Source organism: Erinaceus europaeus, chromosome 2 (assembly GCF_950295315.1).
Source record: "Erinaceus europaeus chromosome 2, mEriEur2.1, whole genome shotgun sequence".
In the NCBI taxonomy this organism is placed as follows: Eukaryota; Metazoa; Chordata; class Mammalia; order Eulipotyphla; family Erinaceidae; genus Erinaceus; species Erinaceus europaeus.
Genome location: NC_080163.1, coordinates 53,656,413 through 53,676,562, shown reverse-complemented (window position 1 = coordinate 53,676,562; position 20,150 = coordinate 53,656,413). Strand labels below are relative to the sequence as shown.

Genomic DNA, 20,150 nt, shown 5'->3' with positions numbered 1-20,150 from the left:
TTATATGCATATGCACATATACACATGCATGTGTGCATGCATGCACATGCATACACACACACACACACACACACACACACACACACACACCTGACAAAGCAGGACCAGTGACTCAATGTGTAAGACAACACTTTAATAAGCACAGGCACATGAACATTACATAAGTTGTAGCTTGATAGAAGCACACCTTTCCCATCTCTGGGCTGCTTGCTTATAACAGAGCAGGTAACCAAGGTCTGGATTCTCAACACCAATGTTTAAATATCAGTCAGACACATGGAGCTTGTGAGTAACATTGATCACAGGGCAGATGGAGAGGGAAACAACATTTTGTGTGGACAGACTTCCAGGACCACTGACCGGCACAAACTCCATGTCACATGCCTGCTATTTCAGCTTTTGAAGGATTCAGGTCTTTGCATGACTGTATCAGTCACAGAGATAGCAAATAGCTAGCAGGAGACTGGGCCCCTGCTAACCCAGTCTCCATTCTGTCTTCCTAATGGCTTTCTTGCCAGTCTGAAGGGTGACTATGATGATGAAGAGTATGGTCATGTCTGGTTAGAAAATCCCTAGGTGAAGCAGCCTAATCAGGAGTTATTTAAATGACCCCAGTGAACTTAGCCATGCTCTGTGCTGCCTGGCATTCCGGCTTTGGTGCTAACTGCAGCCAGAACCAGTTAGCAGCTGAACAGAATGCTATCCATGAGCCAAATATTTCCTTCCAGGGAGTTCAGGCCATGGCCAATGAGGCAGGGTTTGGCTGCCCTGTCATTCATAAGAGCTTACAGCGACTAGATAGGTGTGAGTGCAGGAGTGTCATAGCCAGGATGAGCTACAAACAAGGGAGGATTCTGCTGAGAGGAGAGGATTCCGGGAACACCAAACAACAGGATGCATTGGTCATCCTGTTTTCTCAAATGCTTAGTCCCTAGGCTTGACTGTTCATAAACCCAGATGAAATATGTTCTACACAGAAGAGAGCAGCAAAGCCTTAGTTACGAAATAAAATCAGAGGGTCTGGTTTGAACAACTAGCTGTCAGTGGCACAGATTCACACAAATATTTCCATTTGGGGAGTTTTTTTAAATGTTTAAAATGGATGGTGGTGGGGGTGGTTCTGATAGGTTATGATGTGCTGATAGATTCAATGTTTTTTTTTTCTAACTGCCATCTTGTTGTGAGGGTGGTGTTGTGTTGTCTAGTTGGTGAGTCTAAGGTTTCTAAAGTCCACAGAGGTCTTCAAGCATGCAGGCAGCAATCTGGACACACACACACACACACACACACACACACATAAAAAAAAAAAAAAACAGCTAGAGATTCAAACCACAGAGATTCCAGAAGGTACCTATTGCATTATAAATTGGATGAATAGAAAGTGGCATATAATTAGTTCCCATCCATGCCACTTAGTAAGAATTTCACAGTGTCTCTCCTTGAGGATGGTACATGGGACCACAGCAAGAGCAACCAGGGGACAGCAAGTTCACAGCACACCAGAGCTGAAATCAGGAATGATGAGTGATGCAAAGCATGCAGGCAGCCCCAGACACTCCTGGTTCCTAGATACCTAGAGCAGAGTCTGGTAATTTGCTGTTGCTCTTTACAATCCACCTTCCTCTGTGTGACTTCGAATTAGGATAAGTGGTAAGAGCTTTCAGCATTTGGAGAAAAGCAAACTAGGATAGACAAACAAACAAACAAAAAACAACAAAAAAAAAACGTGGAAAACATACAGAAAAGGAAACAAACAACCAAACTAAAATTAGCTTTTAATTCTTAAGAAAAACTGTGGCTGTTCTTAAAGTAGAGAGGCACTATTCCCCAGAACTTCCAGGAAGTCTGGATGTATTTATTACACCCTAAATGTCAAGTACATACTCAGCTCTAACTTTTTGCCCAGGCCTATTTGACTGTGTGACCTTCCCTCCTAGAAAAGTCCTGTGTCACAGACACCCATAACTTTTGCTTCTGCTCTATTGCCAGCTTACTTGAATATGGTAGATCCATATTCTTCCAATGTAAAGGCAAGGTTCAGGGGATCTCAGTAGCCAAGAGATTGTAACTATCCCCTACCAAACATGTAAACCACCTTTTATCTCTACCCACCCTGGTACCTGTGGGCTGTCAAAAACAGTTCCTCTCCAAAGGTCTGCTGTGTCAGATAGCCTATGCACTCCTTGCTTAGGAAAATTTAGCTTTGTGTTTGGCAAATAAACACATAAATAAAAAGTGAGACTTGGCTGGGTGGCACACCTGCTTAAGTATATGCATCACCATGTGCAAGGACCTGAGTTCAAACCTCAGTCTCCACCTGCAGGGTGGAAGCAGGGCTACAGATGTCACTCTCTCACCCTATCTCCCCACCCTCTCAACTTTTCTCTATCCTATCAAGTAAGAAAAAACAAAAAGATAAAAAAGTGTATGCTGGGAATGGTGGATTCATACTGCAAGCATTAACCCCAGAAATAACTTGGTGGCAATAAAAAAGAAGGCATCAAGCAAGAGAGAGCTCATCTGATAGGCTATTTACTTTGAGAGAGCTCATCTAATAGGCTGTTTACTTTGCTTTGTGCACTTTCCAGGCTTAACCAGACATGCCATGGGCACCAAGGATGCTGTGGTGCTGCGGTGTCTCTCCCCTCTTCTGTCTCTCTGTCTTTATCTCAATGAAAAAGTGACCATTCTGCAATAAATAAAATAAAATAAAATAAAATAAAATAAAATAAAATAAAATAAAATAAAAAGACATCACAAAATATAAAACAGACAATTCTGCCCACCCACCATATGGGGGAGCACAATGTCACTGCTCCCTTGCTCAGTCTCTGTGACCTTTTAGCCCTCTCAGCTTTCACATATATTGGCATCTCATAATTGTCAGTGTAATTCTAGTCTACAAAGACATTCATAACTTAGTCAGCATTTTAGTTCCTCTGATATTATCCAACATGAAAATGGGTAAGGGAAAGAAGTAAAAGGCAACATCAAGACAAACGGTGGCTTGCTTCATTACTGAACGGTGACTTATGGGCAGGATGTCACTAGGAAAGAAAGGCTACTTAGCTTCTTAGTAATTTAAAAGATTTTTTTGAAGAGGACATTTTTCTGTCTTCACCTCACATTCTAACTTAACACTATCACCTCTGTGTGAGCTGCAACCATGCTGGACTGCAATATGGCAATATTCTGTTCTCTAGAAACATTAAAAGGAAGAAATTTACTAGAAGGCTAGTGGTGTGTTGATCTTCATGAATGCCCTCCTTCAAGAGGAAAAGAAAATCTCTGATTTACAACTTTTGCCAACTTCCATGGTGTGATTAGTTCCATGATCACAGATTCACTTCACCACAGACCCTTGGGAAAAGCTCTTGGTAGCTGATAGGAGCTGGCATGATATACTGAGTCCAGGACACCTCTAGACAGGCTCTATCAACTGTATTACTTCTTTTTTTAAAAAATATTTATTTATTTTCCCTTTTGTTGTCCCTGTTGTTTTATCACTGTTGTGGTTATTATTATTGTTATTGATGTCGTTGTTGGATAGGACAGAGAGAAATCAAGATAGGAGGGAAAGACAGAGTAGGAAGAGAAGGATAGACACCTGCAGACCTGCTTCACTGCTTGTGAGGTGACCCCCCCTGCAGGTGGGGAGCAAGGTCTTGAACCGGTATCCTTATTCTGGTCCTTGTGCTTTGCGCCATGTGCGTTAAATCCTCTGCGCTACTGCCTGACCCCCAACTATGTTACTTCTAATTGGGCTCTGATTCATTTCTTTCTGCTTGGATTCGTCATCCTCAGACAAGTGGATTTGGTGATTCAGATATCTATGGCATTTTCTAGTTCTGAAGCTCTTCACACTATGTCACAGTGTAAATGGAAGAAGTGGAAAAATAAATCTACATCCAAATAGTTCTTTGGAAATAAAACAAAGGCCATTTAGAATAATAGAACAGTAGCAGTAAAAAAAAAAAAAAAAGGCAAAGTAGAGCATTTGTAATCTTCTCATTTTAGATGGCTAAGCTGAAGCAAAATGGTCAGTTAGCTGACTTGCTGGAGGTCACACTTGTTGGTGAATCTACATAGATGGCAGGAGCCAGAAGACTCTCTTCTCTCTATCATGCTGTTTCCTCCCGGAAGTGCTTGTTCACGTTTTCTAAGGTGTGTGAGAAAAAGGAGAGGTGAAAACTACTGTCAACTCTTCCTCACGTGGAGGTCAGGAATTTTTGCCTGAAGTGCAGAGACATGTCCCAAAAAGAGGCTGAGGATTTCACAGGTTGTTATTCTGCCCATCCTCTTCTTGGGGGTCTTTGGTTTGTTCCAAGGATACACTTGCTTGTCTTTTATTAAAGTCCCTCTGTACTCTTAGAAAAGGGGGGAGGAAGGAGTTTTAGTCACTAGAAAGAAAAACGAAAAGATATATACTTTGAAAATGATATCATTAAGCCCAGAAATTTATAAAAAGACATGAACTGGGAAAAAAAAAATCCTTAAAAACATCACTGGTGGGAGTCGGGTGGTAGCGCATCAGGTTAAGCGCAGGTGGCACAAAGCACAAGGACCGGTGTAAGGATCCTGGTTCAAGGCTCCGGCTCCCCACCTGCAGGGGAGTCACTTCACAAGTGGTGAAGCAGGTCTGCAGGTGTCTATCTTTCTCTCCCCCTCTTCTTTCCTCTCCCCTCTCCATTTCTCTCTATCCTATTCTACAACAATAACAATAATAACTACAATAAAACAACAAGGGCAACAAAAGGGAATAAATAAGTAAATATAATAAAAAAAAAAATCACTGCTAATGTCCAAGAGGTAGCACAGTGGACAAAGAATTGGACTCTCAAGTAAGAGGCCCTGAGTTTGATCCCCAGCATCCCATGTACCTGAATGATATTCCAGTTCTCTGTCCTTCTCATAAATACGTAAATAAAATCTTTTAAGAAGTCATTGATACTCAGTGTTCAAGTGCTAGGTCCTCTGTCATTCTGATAATCAGAAACTTGACATTATGCTACTTTACCAATTGTGATGTTTGAAATGTCTCACAAAAATTAGACAGTCTCTTAATTTTCTAGTCTGGATGTACATCAATTGCATAGAAATTGTGTAAAAGCAGCTAGTCTGGGTGAATTACCCCATTGTCTCCAGAGCAGTTATTTTCCCAGGAGTTACTTACTTTTCTCTGTTGAAAATTATGAATTCCTTCTGGACTGATTCTAGATGCTCTTGAAGAAGGCACATCTTCAGGTGAAAAAAAAAAAAGGAAAAAGAGGAGGGAAAGAGTTATTGTTAGCAGAGCAACAAAGATTCTCAAGCAGCAAGTAACTTACTTTGTGTCCATTGACTTGAAGTACCAGGCATGGGCATAATGAATGCTATCTGGAAGTTAATGGCAGAAGTCAGATCCCACCCAGAATGACGGGAGAAACAGCAGGAGGTAAGACATCTCCATTGTTTCCCATAATGACCCCCATGAGAAGATCTGAGCTATAGTTTGATATCTATTAGCCACTTAGCCCAAGGGAAAATCATGGCTACAACATAGGTACAAACAGAATTCACTGACCTATTTCTCTCCCTGCCTCTCATTTCCTAGCCCTCAGGGGTGGTTGGGAGATTCAGTTTGGATGTAATGACCAGCCTAGAAGCATCTCTCTATTTAAAGGCACTACAGATCTTTGTAACTGTAGATGAGAGGAGTCCACAATACAAGAAGATAAGAAAAGAAAATGTCTTCTTTTCTTTACAGCTACAGGAAAAATAACATAGTGGTCTTCCTCATTAAAGAAGAAAAATAAATGGACTCTGGCAAATATATCTAAGAAAGCCTCTCATGAGAATGTGATTCAAGGAATGTTGTCAAGTACGGCGAAGATAAACCCTACCCTCTTGCATGTCTGGGACAATGAAGAGTCTCTGAGCCATGTATCAGCCTATCATATTCACAGTTCTATCATTTCCTAAAGGCATAACTCTCTATTAATTATCTTTATAATCTCAGAAAGGCAATGAAGGCTACTTACTCTCTACACTCCTTCTTCCACACAGAAAGGCAAACGAACAAACACAAAACTCATCTCTACTAGACTTCTTATTTAACCAAAAGTTTGGGAACACTTTCATTGGAATTAGTATTATTGAGAACCTATGTACTATACTAATGACAACTTAGTGTTAATAAGAACATAGTCTTTGTTCCACGTGGCATATGAAAATATATGCTCCTGGCTCTCTACATGCAAGAACTAAACAGAAAGATACATTATACTGTTGGATAAGTGTCAGTAGAAACAAATACACTTGAGCATCTAAGAATTTAAAGAGAAGTGTACATAGACATCACTCCCACGACCAAAAGACTGTGTCCCATCCCATCCCCCCCTCTCCCCGCCCATCAGCCCCATGAAGCTGAACATCCACACTCACCCTCAACCCAGGGTTTTTACTTTGGTGCCCTACTTCAAATTCAGTCAAATCCTGCTTTGAGTTTCCCTTTTTGTTCTTTATCAACTTCTGTTGATGAGTGGGATCATCCTATACTCATATTTATCTTTCTGACCTAGCTCACTTAACATAACCCTTCTAGCTCCATCCAAGATGGGTCAGAGAAGGTGGGCTCATTTATTATTAATATCTGCATAGTATTCCATTGTGTATATATCCATAGCTTTCTCAGCCACTCATCTGTTGTTGGGCACCTGGGTTGCTTCCAGGTTTTAGCTATTATGAATTGTGCTGCTATGAACATAGGTGTACACATATCTTTTTGGTTGGATGTTATGGAGTCCTTGGGGTATATCCCCAAGAGAGGAATTACTGGGTCATATGGAAGGTCCATGTCTAGCCTTGTGAGAGTTCTCCAGACTGCTCTCCACAGAGGTTGTACCAATTTACATTCCCACCAGCAGTGCAGAAGAGTTCCTTTGTCCTCACAGCCTCTTCATTATTTGTTGCTGCTGAGTCTTTGATATGTTGACACTCTTAAAAGCTTAGACCAGGGAGACAGAAGCAACTGGTGGCAAGTATACAAATAATGTCAAAACTATATACAAATAATATCAAAAGACAAAAATTATGGCGATGTTGCTTATGATACAGCAAATGCTAACAAAGGGATATTTCAAAGTTAACCCAATTGCCAAATAATGTGATTGTAGCAATAACTATCTATTGCCTTCTTAAACCCTAAGAGAGCAGGAACCTCCCACTTCCTCTACAGAGCCTATATTTCCCCCAGTCCTGGAATCTCTAGGGTAGGGCTCAATTTCCTACATGCTTATCTCAATTCATACCAAATGATATTGCATCCGTCAATCCCAACCTAATCAATGCAACAAGTACCACCTCAGCATGCTTCACTTCAGACTGTGTCCAGAGTCATCAGGCATGGAATGTCAACCCTTCAGCCTCATTACTTAGCCATCAGGTTCCAGATGCTAGCATGATGCCAACCAGGCTTCCCTGGACAACCCCACCAATGTGTCCTGGAGCTCAGATTTCCCAGAACCCTGCCCCATTAGGGAAAGAGAGAGATAGGCTGTGAGTATGGATCGACCTGTCAATGCCCATGTTCAGTGGGGAAGCAATTACAGAAGCCCGAACTTCCACTTTCTGCATCTTACAATGACCTTAGGTCCATACTCTCAGAGGGTTAAAGAATAGGAAAGCTATCAGGGGAGGGGATGGGACACAGAGTTCTGGTGGTGAGAATTATGTGGAGTTGTATCCCTCTTATCCTATGGTTTTGTCAGTGTTTCCTTTTAAGACATAAAATAAAAAAGAAAAAATGATGAAAAAAAAAAGAATTTAAGGAGAAAAAACTCATTTTATTAGGTGTGGGGAGATAGCACTATGATTATGCAAAGAGACTGTCTTGCCTGAGGCTCCAAAGCCCCAGACTCAATCCCCTGCACCACCATAAGCCTGAGCTGACCAGTTCTCTAGTAAAAAAAAAAAAAAAAAAAAAAAAAAGGCATTTTATGGGAGAGCTTTGAAAGTCATAAGTATGGCTGATTATACCAATTTGTTTAAAAATATCATAGCCAGTATTTTTCCCCATACACAAAATAGACAGTGGAAGAGATTTCTTTCCATAATAAAAAAAGTTTAGGGATACCTATATATCTATCTATAGTTACATATCTGTATCTATATATCCATATCTGTATGTTCACAAAGCAAACTCTCTAATTTCTTTCTCTCTCTCTCTGCCATCAAGGCTATTGCTCTGGCTCAGTACCTACACTAAGTATACACCACTCCCAGTGGAAAGTTTCTTTTTTTTATCTTTTTATTTAATAGGACAAAGAGAAATAAAGCAAGAAAAAAGTGACAGAGAAAGAGATTAACTTCACTACTCAAGATGTTTCCCCACTGCAGGTGGAAAGCAGGGGCTTGAACCTAGGTCCTTGCTTATGATAACATGTGTGCTCTACTGGGTGCACCTCCATCTGGTCCCTCACTTATCTTTTAGCAGAACAACTGAACCAAGGGTCAATTGATGACTAACAGGTGAACAGACTTATCAAGACGTTACAGTACACACTGAAACAGACATGGGGGTTGCATCTCTATACTTAGTACACAAATTATGCATACAGTATTCTTAACAATGAAGTGACAGATGAAATGAAATATGGAGAGGGAGACCATGAGCCACTGCGTTCATTTTGAATGTCTCCTCCCAGTCAGGAAATGGCATTTGAAAAGCTGAGTATCAAGACTCACAAGAATCCTGGTTCAAGCCCCTGGTTCCCCACCTGGGGGAAGCGTGGGGGGGGGGGGCGCTTCACAAATGGTGAAGTGGCTCTGCAGGTGTCTTTGTCTCTCCCTTTCTATCTTCCCCTTCCTTCTCAATTTCTCTCAGTCCTATCAAAAAATGGCACAGGAACAGTTGATTCATAGTGTAGGTATTGAGCCCCAGAAATAATTCTGAGACACAATAAATGTAATAAATAAATAGCTGGGTATCAAGAAACAGTGCCGTGCCACAAAATAGAATTGCTGGTCTACTGCTGGAATTCCCATGCTAAATCCTGAGACTTTCCTAACATGGTGCCTAAGCAGTAATGAATCTGAGCCACGTGGGGCCTGTGCTGTAATGAGGCAGAACTTCTGGTTAAAAGAGGCTGGAGAAATGGGGTGCTCATGGTTCATCTCTGGAAGAAACTGAAGAGATAGAGTTCGGAGTGCTAGCACTGGTCTTTTGCACACAGCATGGTCTTTCCTACCACTGGTAACCTACTGTCATTTCATTTTTTCTGAAATGTGGAAATGTGTCCAAATTCTGAGATTGTAAAGATTACTGACATACCTTTGTGCTTTTCTGTCTGCTCTGCTACTCAGCCTATGAGACCCAGACTGAGTGCCATCTCTTCTGAGAAGTCCAATGAGCAACTCCCATGGTATGGTGGTTATGTACTACGACCATGACAGCACTGGCTACCATTTCAGAGATATTTACTAACATCTAGGCACTTTATAATAATTTATCGAATGAATGAATGAATGGGCATGATAATAATATCAAGAGATGTTAAGACTGGCTTCCATATTTTAAAAGCTTTAATAAAAAAGTAGAGATAGGGGGCTGGGAGGTAGCCAGTGGATTAAACGCAGATGACGCAAAGTGCAAGGATCAGCATAATAACCTTGTTCAAGCCCCTGGCTCCCCACCTGCAGAGTGGTCGCCTCACAAGGGGTGAAGCAGGTCTGCAGGTGTTTTCTCTGCAGGTGTTTTCTCTCCCCCTCTCTGTCTTCCCCTCCTCTCTCCATTTCTCTCTGTCCTATCCAACAACAATGACATCAATAACAACAATAACTACAACAATAAAAAGAACAACAAAGGCAACAAAAGTGAAATAAATAAATATTTTAAAAAATCAAGGGCAACAAAAGGGAAAAAAATAGCCTGTAGGAGCAGTGGATTCATAGTGCAGGCATGGAGCCCAGCAATAACCCTGGAGGCAAAAAAAAAATAATGATAAGTATCAACAGAGTGCTATTTTGAGATTCAGAATCTTTCTATTCTAGTTTGGAGAAAGACTACACTTTGAAGCAAACAACTTTTCTTTTTTAAATTTAAACCTAGCTTACAAAATTAAGGAGGGAAAAGAGAAAATAGAGGATTAGAAAAACTCCAATCATGGAGCTGGGTGGTGGTGCACCTGGTTGAGTGCACATGTTGCAATACTCAAGGACCCAGATTCAAGCCCCTGGTCCCCACCTACATGGAGGAAGCTTCACAAGTGGTGAAACAGTGTTGCAGATGTCTCTCTGTCTCTTTCCTTCTCTGTCTCCCCCTGCCTCTTGACTTCTGGCTATCTCTATTCAATAAATAAATTAAGATAATTAAAAAAAAACAGAAAAAGAAAACACCAATCTCCTGTTCCTCAAGATAAGCAGACCAGGGACTGGAAGACAGTTCATGTATGAAAGCCCACACGTTAAGCACAAGGACCCAGGTTTGAGCCCCCAGCACCACCAGGGAGGCACCATGCAGAGCTCCATGAATATGGTAGGGGGAACCCTAGGAGTAGTGGAATGGGGCCGGAATGCCTCTCACTTTCTCTGTCTGTATTTCCTTTTCTGTATCTTTGAAATTAAAAGAAATGTCCACAAGGAGCAACAGAACCATGTATGTGCAAGGCTCCTAGACAAAAAAGCTAACAAAAACAAAACAAAGACAGTGAAAAACAACAAAAAGAAGAAAATGTCAGAGCCAATGCTGACAACTCTGGAAAGCAGTCAAAGGTCTCTAGCAATCAGTCAAAATGAATCAAGGAAAGAACAAATTTGTTCCTAGCGTCCAAATGACATTTCTGTCAAAGCACTAGTGGGAGTAAAGGAGACTGCAGGGATGACACATGATGAGGATATAGTCCTTACAAAAGTAATTTGCAAAAGTTGCCAAATAAACACATGTAGCCTATACTATTAAATAAAACAGCAAACTCTGGGGAGGAGAATGGCCAAAGTCTCAGGAAATAGCACAGCTTCAATGGAGAGGTGGAAGAAGGCAAGAACTAAGTCATTTGAATGAAAGAGCTCAAGAGATGAGGTCCACATTTGACATGTCACCAGTAGCCTCTGGAGGGTAGCCCAGGTCTGCCCTTTTGGAAGCTGGGGTGTCCAGCTTTGCCCAGCATTTGAGAAGCAGCCCAACCAGCCAGCTGGGTGACCTTCCACCCACACCTTTCACAGGGCCAGCGGCAGCCCAGCAGGGGCAAGGTGCAGTAACAAGCTCTATGGGGACTGGCTTACCTGAGAAGAAGAAGTTTTCTTCATCTCCTTCTCTTTCTTTGCCAGACGCTTCTTTTTCTTGTGAAGTGGTTTGGACTCCAAAATCATTTCTTCAAGTTCAAAAGTGGGGTCACAGTTCAACCTGCCTTTCTGGAAGGAAGACAGGTGGGCTCACTCTACAGAGTTCTGTATCACTCTATGTGGGATAATGTGAAAGTATGGTAGAGCATAGGGAACTCCCCCATCCTTGAGCTGAAGGTCTGAAAAGACACCCCACCTGTCAGTTTCTCCTTTTCAGGGATAGAGCTTGGAGGGAAAAGCTTTCCTGACGTAGTCAGTCTCCCAGGCTTCACAAAGGCCTGCACCCTCTAACACTTAACTCATTCCCCTGCTACAAACCAAATGGTTGCCTGATTGAAAACTCACTTAAAGTTCACTGTAATTTCACCATCTTTGATCACATACAAAACTACTCCATCACCCTGCCTTGCCAGTAACTTAACAATGAGACCCCCACACATTATTTCCCCATTCTTTGATCATCATGTCTTACATCAATACTCTGTTCTTCTCTGCTTTATCTCACTCTGCTGGTTTAATCGCCATGTTTTTCTTAATACCCTTGGTTAGTATCTCTTGCCTCATGGTGACTAATCATCCTGACCTTTGGGTATCTCATCAATTCTCGTCATTCCTTAGCCCTCCCCACCATAGGGGTACTGACCTTTTGGAAACCTATGATTACTGACATATGTGAAAAATGTTCTTTGTTCCACTCTGCTATATAATCCCTGTCTTTTTCTGAATAAATTGGATGTTCATACCTGAATTTCCCCTGGCTGTCCTTTCAGTTTTGTGCTCATCCCTTGAATCGGCAACAGGGAAGCCAGTGGCTACCTCGGTTGCGAGGTCACCCACATGAGCACCAGCAACTCTAAACATCCCCAGGCCCAATGTGGAAAATGGTGCTTAGTCCCAACAGAGACCAAGGACAATAGGATGGAATTCCCACTGGAAGGATTAGATAGGTTACTGCCAGTGTGGTGCTTTGCGTGTATTTCTCTCTTTGTGTAAATGCTTTATTTTTGTGGGGTTTTTTTCTAATTTTTATTTTTTATTAATTTTTTTATTGCCACTAGGATTATCACTGGAGCATAGCACCTGAATGATGAATCTACTATTCTTGTAGCCTTTTTTTTTTTAATTTGTATTTGATGGGATAGAAAAAAAATTAAGAAGGGTGGGGGAGATAGAGAGGCAGAGAGACAAAGACACCTGCAGCCCTGCTTCACCACTTAAGAAGCTTTTTCCCTGTGGGTGGGGACTAGGGCTCTGAACCCAGGTTCTTGATAATATGGCAATATGTGTGTTTTTCTGGGTACACTACTACCAGGCCTCTAGTCTTGTGCTGCTTATAGTCTCTCTCTCTCTCTCTCTTTCTCTCTCATATTGAGGCCTCACTGTTCTGAGTCAACTTTCTCAGATAGAGATAGAGAAAATGAGGGAGAAGAGGATAACATGACAATAAATCTTCCAATGCTGTGGAGGCTGGGCTCAAACCTGGGTCCTATGCATGACAAAAGAGATGCTCTATCCAGATAAGCTATTTTTCCAATCTGCTCTTCATAGTCTTTGATTTTTCAAATATTGTTTAGTTTTATTTTTCTAAACCCCTCCCACTGAGCCTTTAGTTAACGGTAAAACTCAAATTAAATTTATTTTTTCTAAAATTTGAGCTTTGGTCTCAAGGAGATAGTGCAATTGTAGTGCATCAAGTTTGCATCATACTAGAGGCCCTGGAAGTCCCAGGTTCAGTCCCTAGTACCACCTGTGCTAGAGCTGGGTAGTGTTCTGGCTTCTCATAAAGACCTCCTTCTTTATACTATTTTTTTCCTTTCCTTTTTTTTTTTTTTTTAAATCATTGATTTAATAGTGATTGGCATTTGTTTTTCTTTTTTTATCACTAGGATTACTGATGAGGTTCAGTGCTAGCAGGACAAATCCACTACTCGTGGTGGTCATTTTTTCCTTTTTATTAATTTCTTCAATATTTTATCTGACAGGAAAGACAGAAATTGAAAGGGGAGGGGAAGATAGAGAGGAAGAGAGAAAGACAGATGCCTGAAGACCTGCTTCACCGCTCTCCAACTCAGGTCCTTGCACATGGTAGTGTGTGCACTCAATCAGGTGCCACTATTCCCCACTCCTTTTCCTTTTGCCACCAGAGTTATCTCTGGGGCTCACCACTCACAGTGACTATTCCCTGAACGCCCTCCCCTCACACATACTTTTCCTTTCTTTCTTTCTTTCTTTCTTTCTTTCTTTCTTTCTTTCTCTCTTTCTTCCTTTCTTTCTTTTTTCTTTTTTTGATTCCAAGGTTATCTCTGGGGCTCGGTGCCTGCACTACGAATCCACTGTTCCTGGAGGCCATTTTTTTCCATTTTCTTGCCCTTATTGTAGTTGTTATTGTTGTCGTTGGATAGGACAAAAAGAAATGGAAAGAGGAGGGGAAGGAAGAGGGGGGAGAGAAAGATAGACACATGCAGACCTGCTTCACCGCTTGTGAGTTGACTCCCCTGAAGGTGGGGATCTGGGGGCTCAAAGTGGGATCCTTACACTGGCCCTGGCTCTTTGTGCTATTTGCAATTAACCCACTGCATTACCACCCAGCTCCGTTCTTTCTTTCTTTTTTTTTAATAGAATATGAGTAAGAAAGAGAACAGGAGACAGAGGACAGGAAGGAGAGGGATCTGTAGCACTGTTCCAGGTAAAGCTTCCCCCCACACACTCCCACATGGGGCTTGGGGACTTACACCTGAGTCCTCTTGCATTATAATGTGTGTACTCTACTGGGTGAGTCACCATCCAATGCCCCAGAATAAAATGAATCTTTTAAAAAATCAAATAAAATCTGAGCTTTGAGTATTTATTTCCCAAAGTTGACAACTATGAAGATCAGAATCACTAGATTGTTGGCTCAGAATCCCCTTTCTCAACCAGACTCTCAGAAACAGAATTGCTAGCCTCAGGTCCCCAGATAATTCACAGTCATACTAAAGAGACAGCATAATGGTTATGCAAAGAGATTCACATGCCTGAGACTCCAAGATCCCAGGTTCAATCCTCGGCATTACCAGAAACCAGAGCTGAGAAGTGCTCTGGGAAGAACAAAACAAAACAGACAAACAAAAACCACAGAGCCCCACATGGAAACTTCTCCTGAGACAGTGCTGGTGATGAGTGACAGTGATGCCCTGGTGCCAGGAGAGATGTGGCACCTCAGTCTTCATACAGTCACATGTTGTCTCTCTGAGTGCTGCCAAGTGACCAGGGGGGAGACTTTGACCCCACGTCCTGCTTCTCCATGAGGATTGAACCCACCCAGCACAGTACTCTCACTTGGCATGTCCACCTGACTCCACTCATCTGCACCTCTCCTTCTGCTACCACAGGTGAAGGATTGCACACATGTCCATCACAAGCACTTAGCTTGCCATCAAGAGAAAAAGGCAGTGAATTCTTTCAACAGGTCCAACTAGGGCCTTCTATCCTGTCCATATGTCTATAATTGAGCATACAGAACCAGGCTGTAAGAGATGAGGAGTCAGATGCTTCCACCAGGTCTCTTGGCCTGAGCCTCAACCCTTTGTCTTTTGTCAGTGAACTGCAGCAGACTAGAGATGTTCCTAGGCCAGGTATTCCTCTCATGGGGATCTGGTTTATGGAACTGTTTTCATCAATCCAAACACTTTCTAATCCTTTGACACAGATACCAGCTACTCAAATGTCTCTGTCTTTGGAATTAGGAAAAAAAAAACTATTTTTTTAAAACTAGCAGATTGCTCTGAAGGTGATTATGCTAAGTGAATTAAGTAAAAAGGTGAAAAACATCAAGCCCCTGATCCCCACCTGCAGGTGGGGAAGCTCTGCAAGTGGTGAAGCCAGGCTACAGGTGATTCTCTGTCTCTCTCCCCCTCTACCATCCCCTTCCCTCTCAATTTCTGGCTGTCCCTGTGCAATAAATAAAGATAAGAAATTTTTAAAAGTTGAAAAACAATTACCAGACGGTTTTATTCAAACGTGGAATATAGATGACTAAAGCAACTGACTCGCAGAAAAAAAAAAAAAAAAAACTAAATTGGGAGTCGGGCGGTAGTGCAGCGAGTTAAGTGCACGTGGCGCAAAGCACAAGGACTGGTGTTAAGGATCCTGGTTCGAGCCCCCGGCTTCCCACCTGCAGCAGTAGTCACTTCACAGGCAGTGAAGCAGGTCTGTAAGTGTCTATCCTTCTCTCTCCCTCTCTGTCTTCCCCTCCTCTCTCCATTTCTCTCTGCCCTAACCAACAACGATGACATCAATAACAACAAAAATAGTAACTACAACAATAAATAAAACAAGGGCAACAAAAAAGAGAAAATAAATAGTTTATCTCTTAAATTTTGTGAGAACTAAGAACTATGGTGGTTGTAGAGGGTTGAGGGCACAAGATTTCAGTGGTAGGTATGTACTATATAATTTTATAGTACACTATTCTTTTTTTACTAAATTTTTTGTTATTAATTTATTTTCCCTTTTGTAGCCCTTGTCGTTTTTCATTATTGTTATTATTGGTGTCGTCGTTGTTAGATAGTACAGAGAGAAATGGAGAGAGGAGGGGAAGACAGAGGGGGAGAGAAAGATAGACACCTGCAGACCTGCTTCACCACCTGTGAAGCAATTCCCCTGCAGGTGGGGAGCCAGGGGCTAGAACCATGATCTTTATGCTGGTCCTTACACTTTGTGCCACATGCGCTTAACCTGCTGTGCTACCCCTGACTCCCTATAGTACACTATTCTTAACTCATTAATAGAAATCACAAAAAACAGATTACTGAAAATGACTATTTGGAAGACAATTGTAACTTTCCAGTAAAAAGCATTCTTAAAGAAGTGGTTATAAGGGCCTGCAAAATATCACCTGGATAATGTGCTGCTTTGCCATGTGCAGGAGCCAGGTTCGAGTCTGGCCCCCACCACACTGGAAGAAGCATCAGTGCTGTGGTCTGTTCCATTCTCTTTCTGTGTTTATCTCTGTCTGAAAATGGAATCACATAGTAGTGAAGTCCTGGCACTAAAATGACAATAACAACAATCATATAAAAAGTGATGATGAGTTAGAACTTCAGATGCAGAAGAACCACTATAGAAGCCCAGTGAGGCTGACTGCCAGCTATGTGATGTCCATTTTCTCTGTAAACTGGGAGACCCAAGGATAACAATAGGAGTTGATGATTCAGTGCGGCAACAAGCCTATCTGCCACACAGAATAGCCTATTTCACGGAACGAAAGCTGTAAGTTTGTTCGGATCGACTCACATTAGGAATGAAACCTGGAATGAGCCTCTTCCGCAAAACCGCGTCCCAGTCCATATCACTCAGGTAGGGGAAGTTCTGAACATCGGACAAGTGAGAAAACCGTTGGTCTGGATTAGGTTCCAGCAGCTGCCAATGGAAAGAAAGCACACCACGATCAGGAGGAAAGTCGAAAGGGGAGAAAAAACAACAACAAAAAGATTATTTTTCTCTAAATCTTTTAAAGTCTAGGAGTAAAGTAAATAAGACAATGTCTTGTTAATGAATCCTATTCTTTAGAAATAATAATGTAGAGACTATGTTCTGAGTGAATTATCAGTCGTTGTTTGGAGTCTGGTAAAGTGAAAATAGTTTGTGCTACTGGGTCACAGACATCTTGGATTCCTGGTTAGCCTACTTACTAAGTATGGGATAATTTGTTCTGTAAATATTAGTTTACCTATTTGTTTAAAAAAAAAAAAAAAAGAGCGTGCTCTACTATACTGGGTGAAACATGAGGCTCTGGGTTTAAGCCTCATGCTGGGAGGAAGCTTCAGGGAAGGTGGAACAGTGCTGCGGTGTGTTTCCTCTCCTTGTCTCTATCTCCCTCTTTTTTTTTTTTTATTATTTCTCTCTTTCACTACAAGAAGGGAAGAGAGAAGGAAAGAAAGAAAGAAAGAAAAGTGGAGAGAGAGAGAGAGAGAGAGAGAGAGAGAGAGAGAGAAAAGAAAGGGAGGGAGGAAGGAAGATAAGGAAGGAAGCTAAGAAGGTATGCAGGCAGGCCACCAGGAGCTGTGGAGTTAGTTGTGCAGGCACTGAGCCCCAGCCACAGCCTGGTGGCAGAAAGAAAGCCAGAAAGGAAGGAAGGAAGGAAGGAAGGAAGGAAGGAAGGAAGGAAGGAAGGAAGGAAAGAAGGAAGGAAGGAAAAACTTATTTCATATTTTGGAAAAGTGAGACCATTATGTAATGAGATAGTCTATTCCAATTGTACACATGAACCTCACTTCTCACTAAAAATTTTACCAGTTTTTGCTTTTTTTTTTTTTTTTTTTAGCTAATTTAAATATATTGAAGATGGCATAGGTAAGAGGCAATGAAGGCTACTCCCATAGCCTTGGGTTTTATTGTTTTAAATATTCTTTTCCTTTTGTTTTTAAATAGAGGCAGACATTTATAGGGAGAAATGTGGGGGGGGAGAGAGAGATACCTGCAGCACTGCTCATGAAGCTTCTCCCCTGTAGATAGTGAACAAGGGCCCGAACCTGTGTTTTTGTGAACTGTACTGTGATGTGTGTACTCTACTGGCAGCACCACCACCTGGCCCTTTTCTCCTCCTCCTCCCCCTCCTCCTCCTCCTTTTCCTCTTCTACCTCTTCTTCCTCCTCCTTCTTTTGAACTATTTTTGTTCAATCCTTGGATAAGGATTTTTTTCTCCTCAACCTTTTCTCTTCTTCTTCTCCTCCTCCTTCTTTTGCCACCAGGGTTATTGTCAGGGCTTGATTCCTGCACAATGAATCTACCACTCTGAAGACCATTGTTTTCCTTTCTATTTTTATTAGATAGAACAGAGAGAAATTGAGAGAGAATGGGGAGATAGAGAGGAAGAGAGGGAAAAAACGACACCTGCAAACCTGCTTCATTTTTTCTGAAGGGAACCTCTGCAGGTGGGATGCAGTGGCTTGAACCCAGGTCCTTGAGTATCATGATATGTGTGCTTCACCAGGTGCACCACCACCGCCTGCCTGCCTCTCTCTCTCTCTCTTTTTTTTTTTTCCTTCTTAATCACTCTTGAGCCAAGATCTCATATTGAACCCAAACTCAAATGAGAAGTGGCATTGTCACTGGGGATACACCAGAGATGATAGCCTCTGTGTATCTAATTGGCACTCAGGAAAAGAATAGTCATGGAATAGAAAATAATTGGCTTATGAGAAAAAGCCTCCTATCCTTAGTCTCTGACATTACAAATGGTAATATCTGCATTTTAGATCCTGGAATTGGGCCCAAGAACAAGAGATACAGGGTTGAATCTTAGCTCCAAAGTCTCACTCATAACCTGCACAGTCTTTTAGAAAAAAAAAAAAGTCAAGCTTATCCTCTTAGGCTCTTAGTTATTTGACATAATCATCCAACACCCTCGATGAATATCTATTATAATGCACTTCAATTTTTGATAGCTTGGTGTCCCTTAAAGATCTGATGAAAGCTGTGAATCTTATTGATCTAAATATAAGAGTTCATCGCTTGCCAGGGTCTGTGTTGAATGTTGAAGATATCACAGGGAATAAGTCTCTCCTGTATGACTTGAAAAGAATGATGGCTAACTCAAGAAGCATTGCACATGTACATTGGAAAGTTCCATCCATCTTAAGAGTAACGCTGTGAAGGCACACCAAGACTCTCTGAATTTATAGCCACAGGGGCCCCCTGAGGGACGTGATGGAGAAGCTGAGATCAGATGCTGTGCTCCTCAAACTTCCTCTGCAGAACAGCATTTCTCAGTGTTAGTTTTCACTTCTAGCCCATTGAATCCAACAGGCGCCATTACTGTGCATGGCTAGTGCCGGGATAGCCTGAGGGTACTTCTTCCCGAGCTAGTGCTCTCTGGCTTGGAGAGAACTCAACTGGAGCCGATCTAGGCTGCTGCGTGGGAGAGGGATCAGGAACTCGTGCCGCACTAACTTCCGCAGGAGATACACTCTGGAACTCTCGGAGCCGGAAAGCAATTTCCAGGTGTCTTTAATCAGAAGAGCAGCTGTTTTTATACTCTCCAAGTAGGGTGGAAACAGGATGTGATATAGAGAGGGTGGAGAGAAAAGTGACTGGTGAAAATCAGAGTGTGACAAGGAGGGGGCGGAACAGGCGAGAATCCTATCACTGAACCACCAATGCCCTGGAGGGAGTGCTTTATGTAAAAGTGATTTATGTAAATAGACCAAAGCTTTGAATGGGTTCAGTAAATCCCTATATAGGCATATGGTTAAGCAGAAGCCAGGGGGAGGTGGCATACTACCCAACAGCTAGTATAAAGTGCTATATAACAAGCCACTTGTGATATCAGTCCCATATCACCAAATAGGTCTACACTTTACTCAATGAGACGAGCTTACTGAAGGTCTGCTAGAGGCATCGGTGATAGCAGATTGATGTTTATATATTCATGGACGTTGCCATGAGCCTGCAGGACACAGTTCTAGCACTCAGAGTGGTCAGTGAATCACAGTGACTAGCACTGGCTGAAGAGAAGAAATTGGGCAGGGCAATAACAGTTCAAAATAAGACTTGATGCTGAGTTGTTACTTTTATCTTTATTCTGAGAATAATGGAAAGACAATAAACGTTGCTTTAAACGGAGGAGAGAAGAGAATGGGGCGTGTAAAAATGAATGGGGGGCAGGTGACGGTACACCTAGTTAAGTGCACATATTACAGTGCGCTAGGACCCAGGTTCAAGCCCCTGGGCCCCACCTGCAAGGAGAAAGCTTCATGAGTGGTGAAGTAGGGCTGCAGGTGTCTCTCTGTCTCTTTCCCTCTACCCCCTTCCCTTCTCAGTTTCTCTCTGTCTTTATCCATTAATTAGTT

At 42.0% G+C, this 20,150-nt stretch overlaps 1 protein-coding gene and 1 long non-coding RNA gene across 5 annotated transcripts in view; both read right to left on the bottom strand.

Annotated features, from left to right (window-relative positions):
* Positions 1-112: 112 nt before the first annotated feature.
* LOC132535287 (uncharacterized) overlaps positions 113-20,150 on the bottom strand; it is a 422,795-nt gene continuing 402,757 nt past the window's right edge. Inside the window, exon 2 of the long non-coding RNA XR_009547062.1 lies at positions 113-1,262. This is a non-coding gene — a long non-coding RNA (uncharacterized LOC132535287). The remainder of the gene's footprint in view (positions 1,263-20,150) is intronic.
* Positions 113-20,150, bottom strand: part of STK32A (serine/threonine kinase 32A) — a 171,566-nt gene continuing 151,528 nt past the window's right edge. For 3 of the 4 annotated variants that reach the window (XM_016185286.2, XM_016185287.2, XM_060180487.1), the window contains 4 exons: positions 16,594-16,719; positions 11,260-11,388; positions 5,174-5,238; positions 113-4,159 (listed from right to left, as the gene is read on the bottom strand). In XM_016185286.2, coding sequence (XP_016040772.1) covers positions 4,045-4,159; positions 5,174-5,238; positions 11,260-11,388; positions 16,594-16,719 — 435 coding nt within the window. In that variant the 3' untranslated portion in view covers positions 113-4,044. Of the gene's footprint in view, positions 4,368-5,173; positions 5,239-11,259; positions 11,389-16,593; positions 16,720-20,150 lie in introns of all 4 variants that reach the window. The other variant, XM_007516361.3, reaches the window with a different exon arrangement.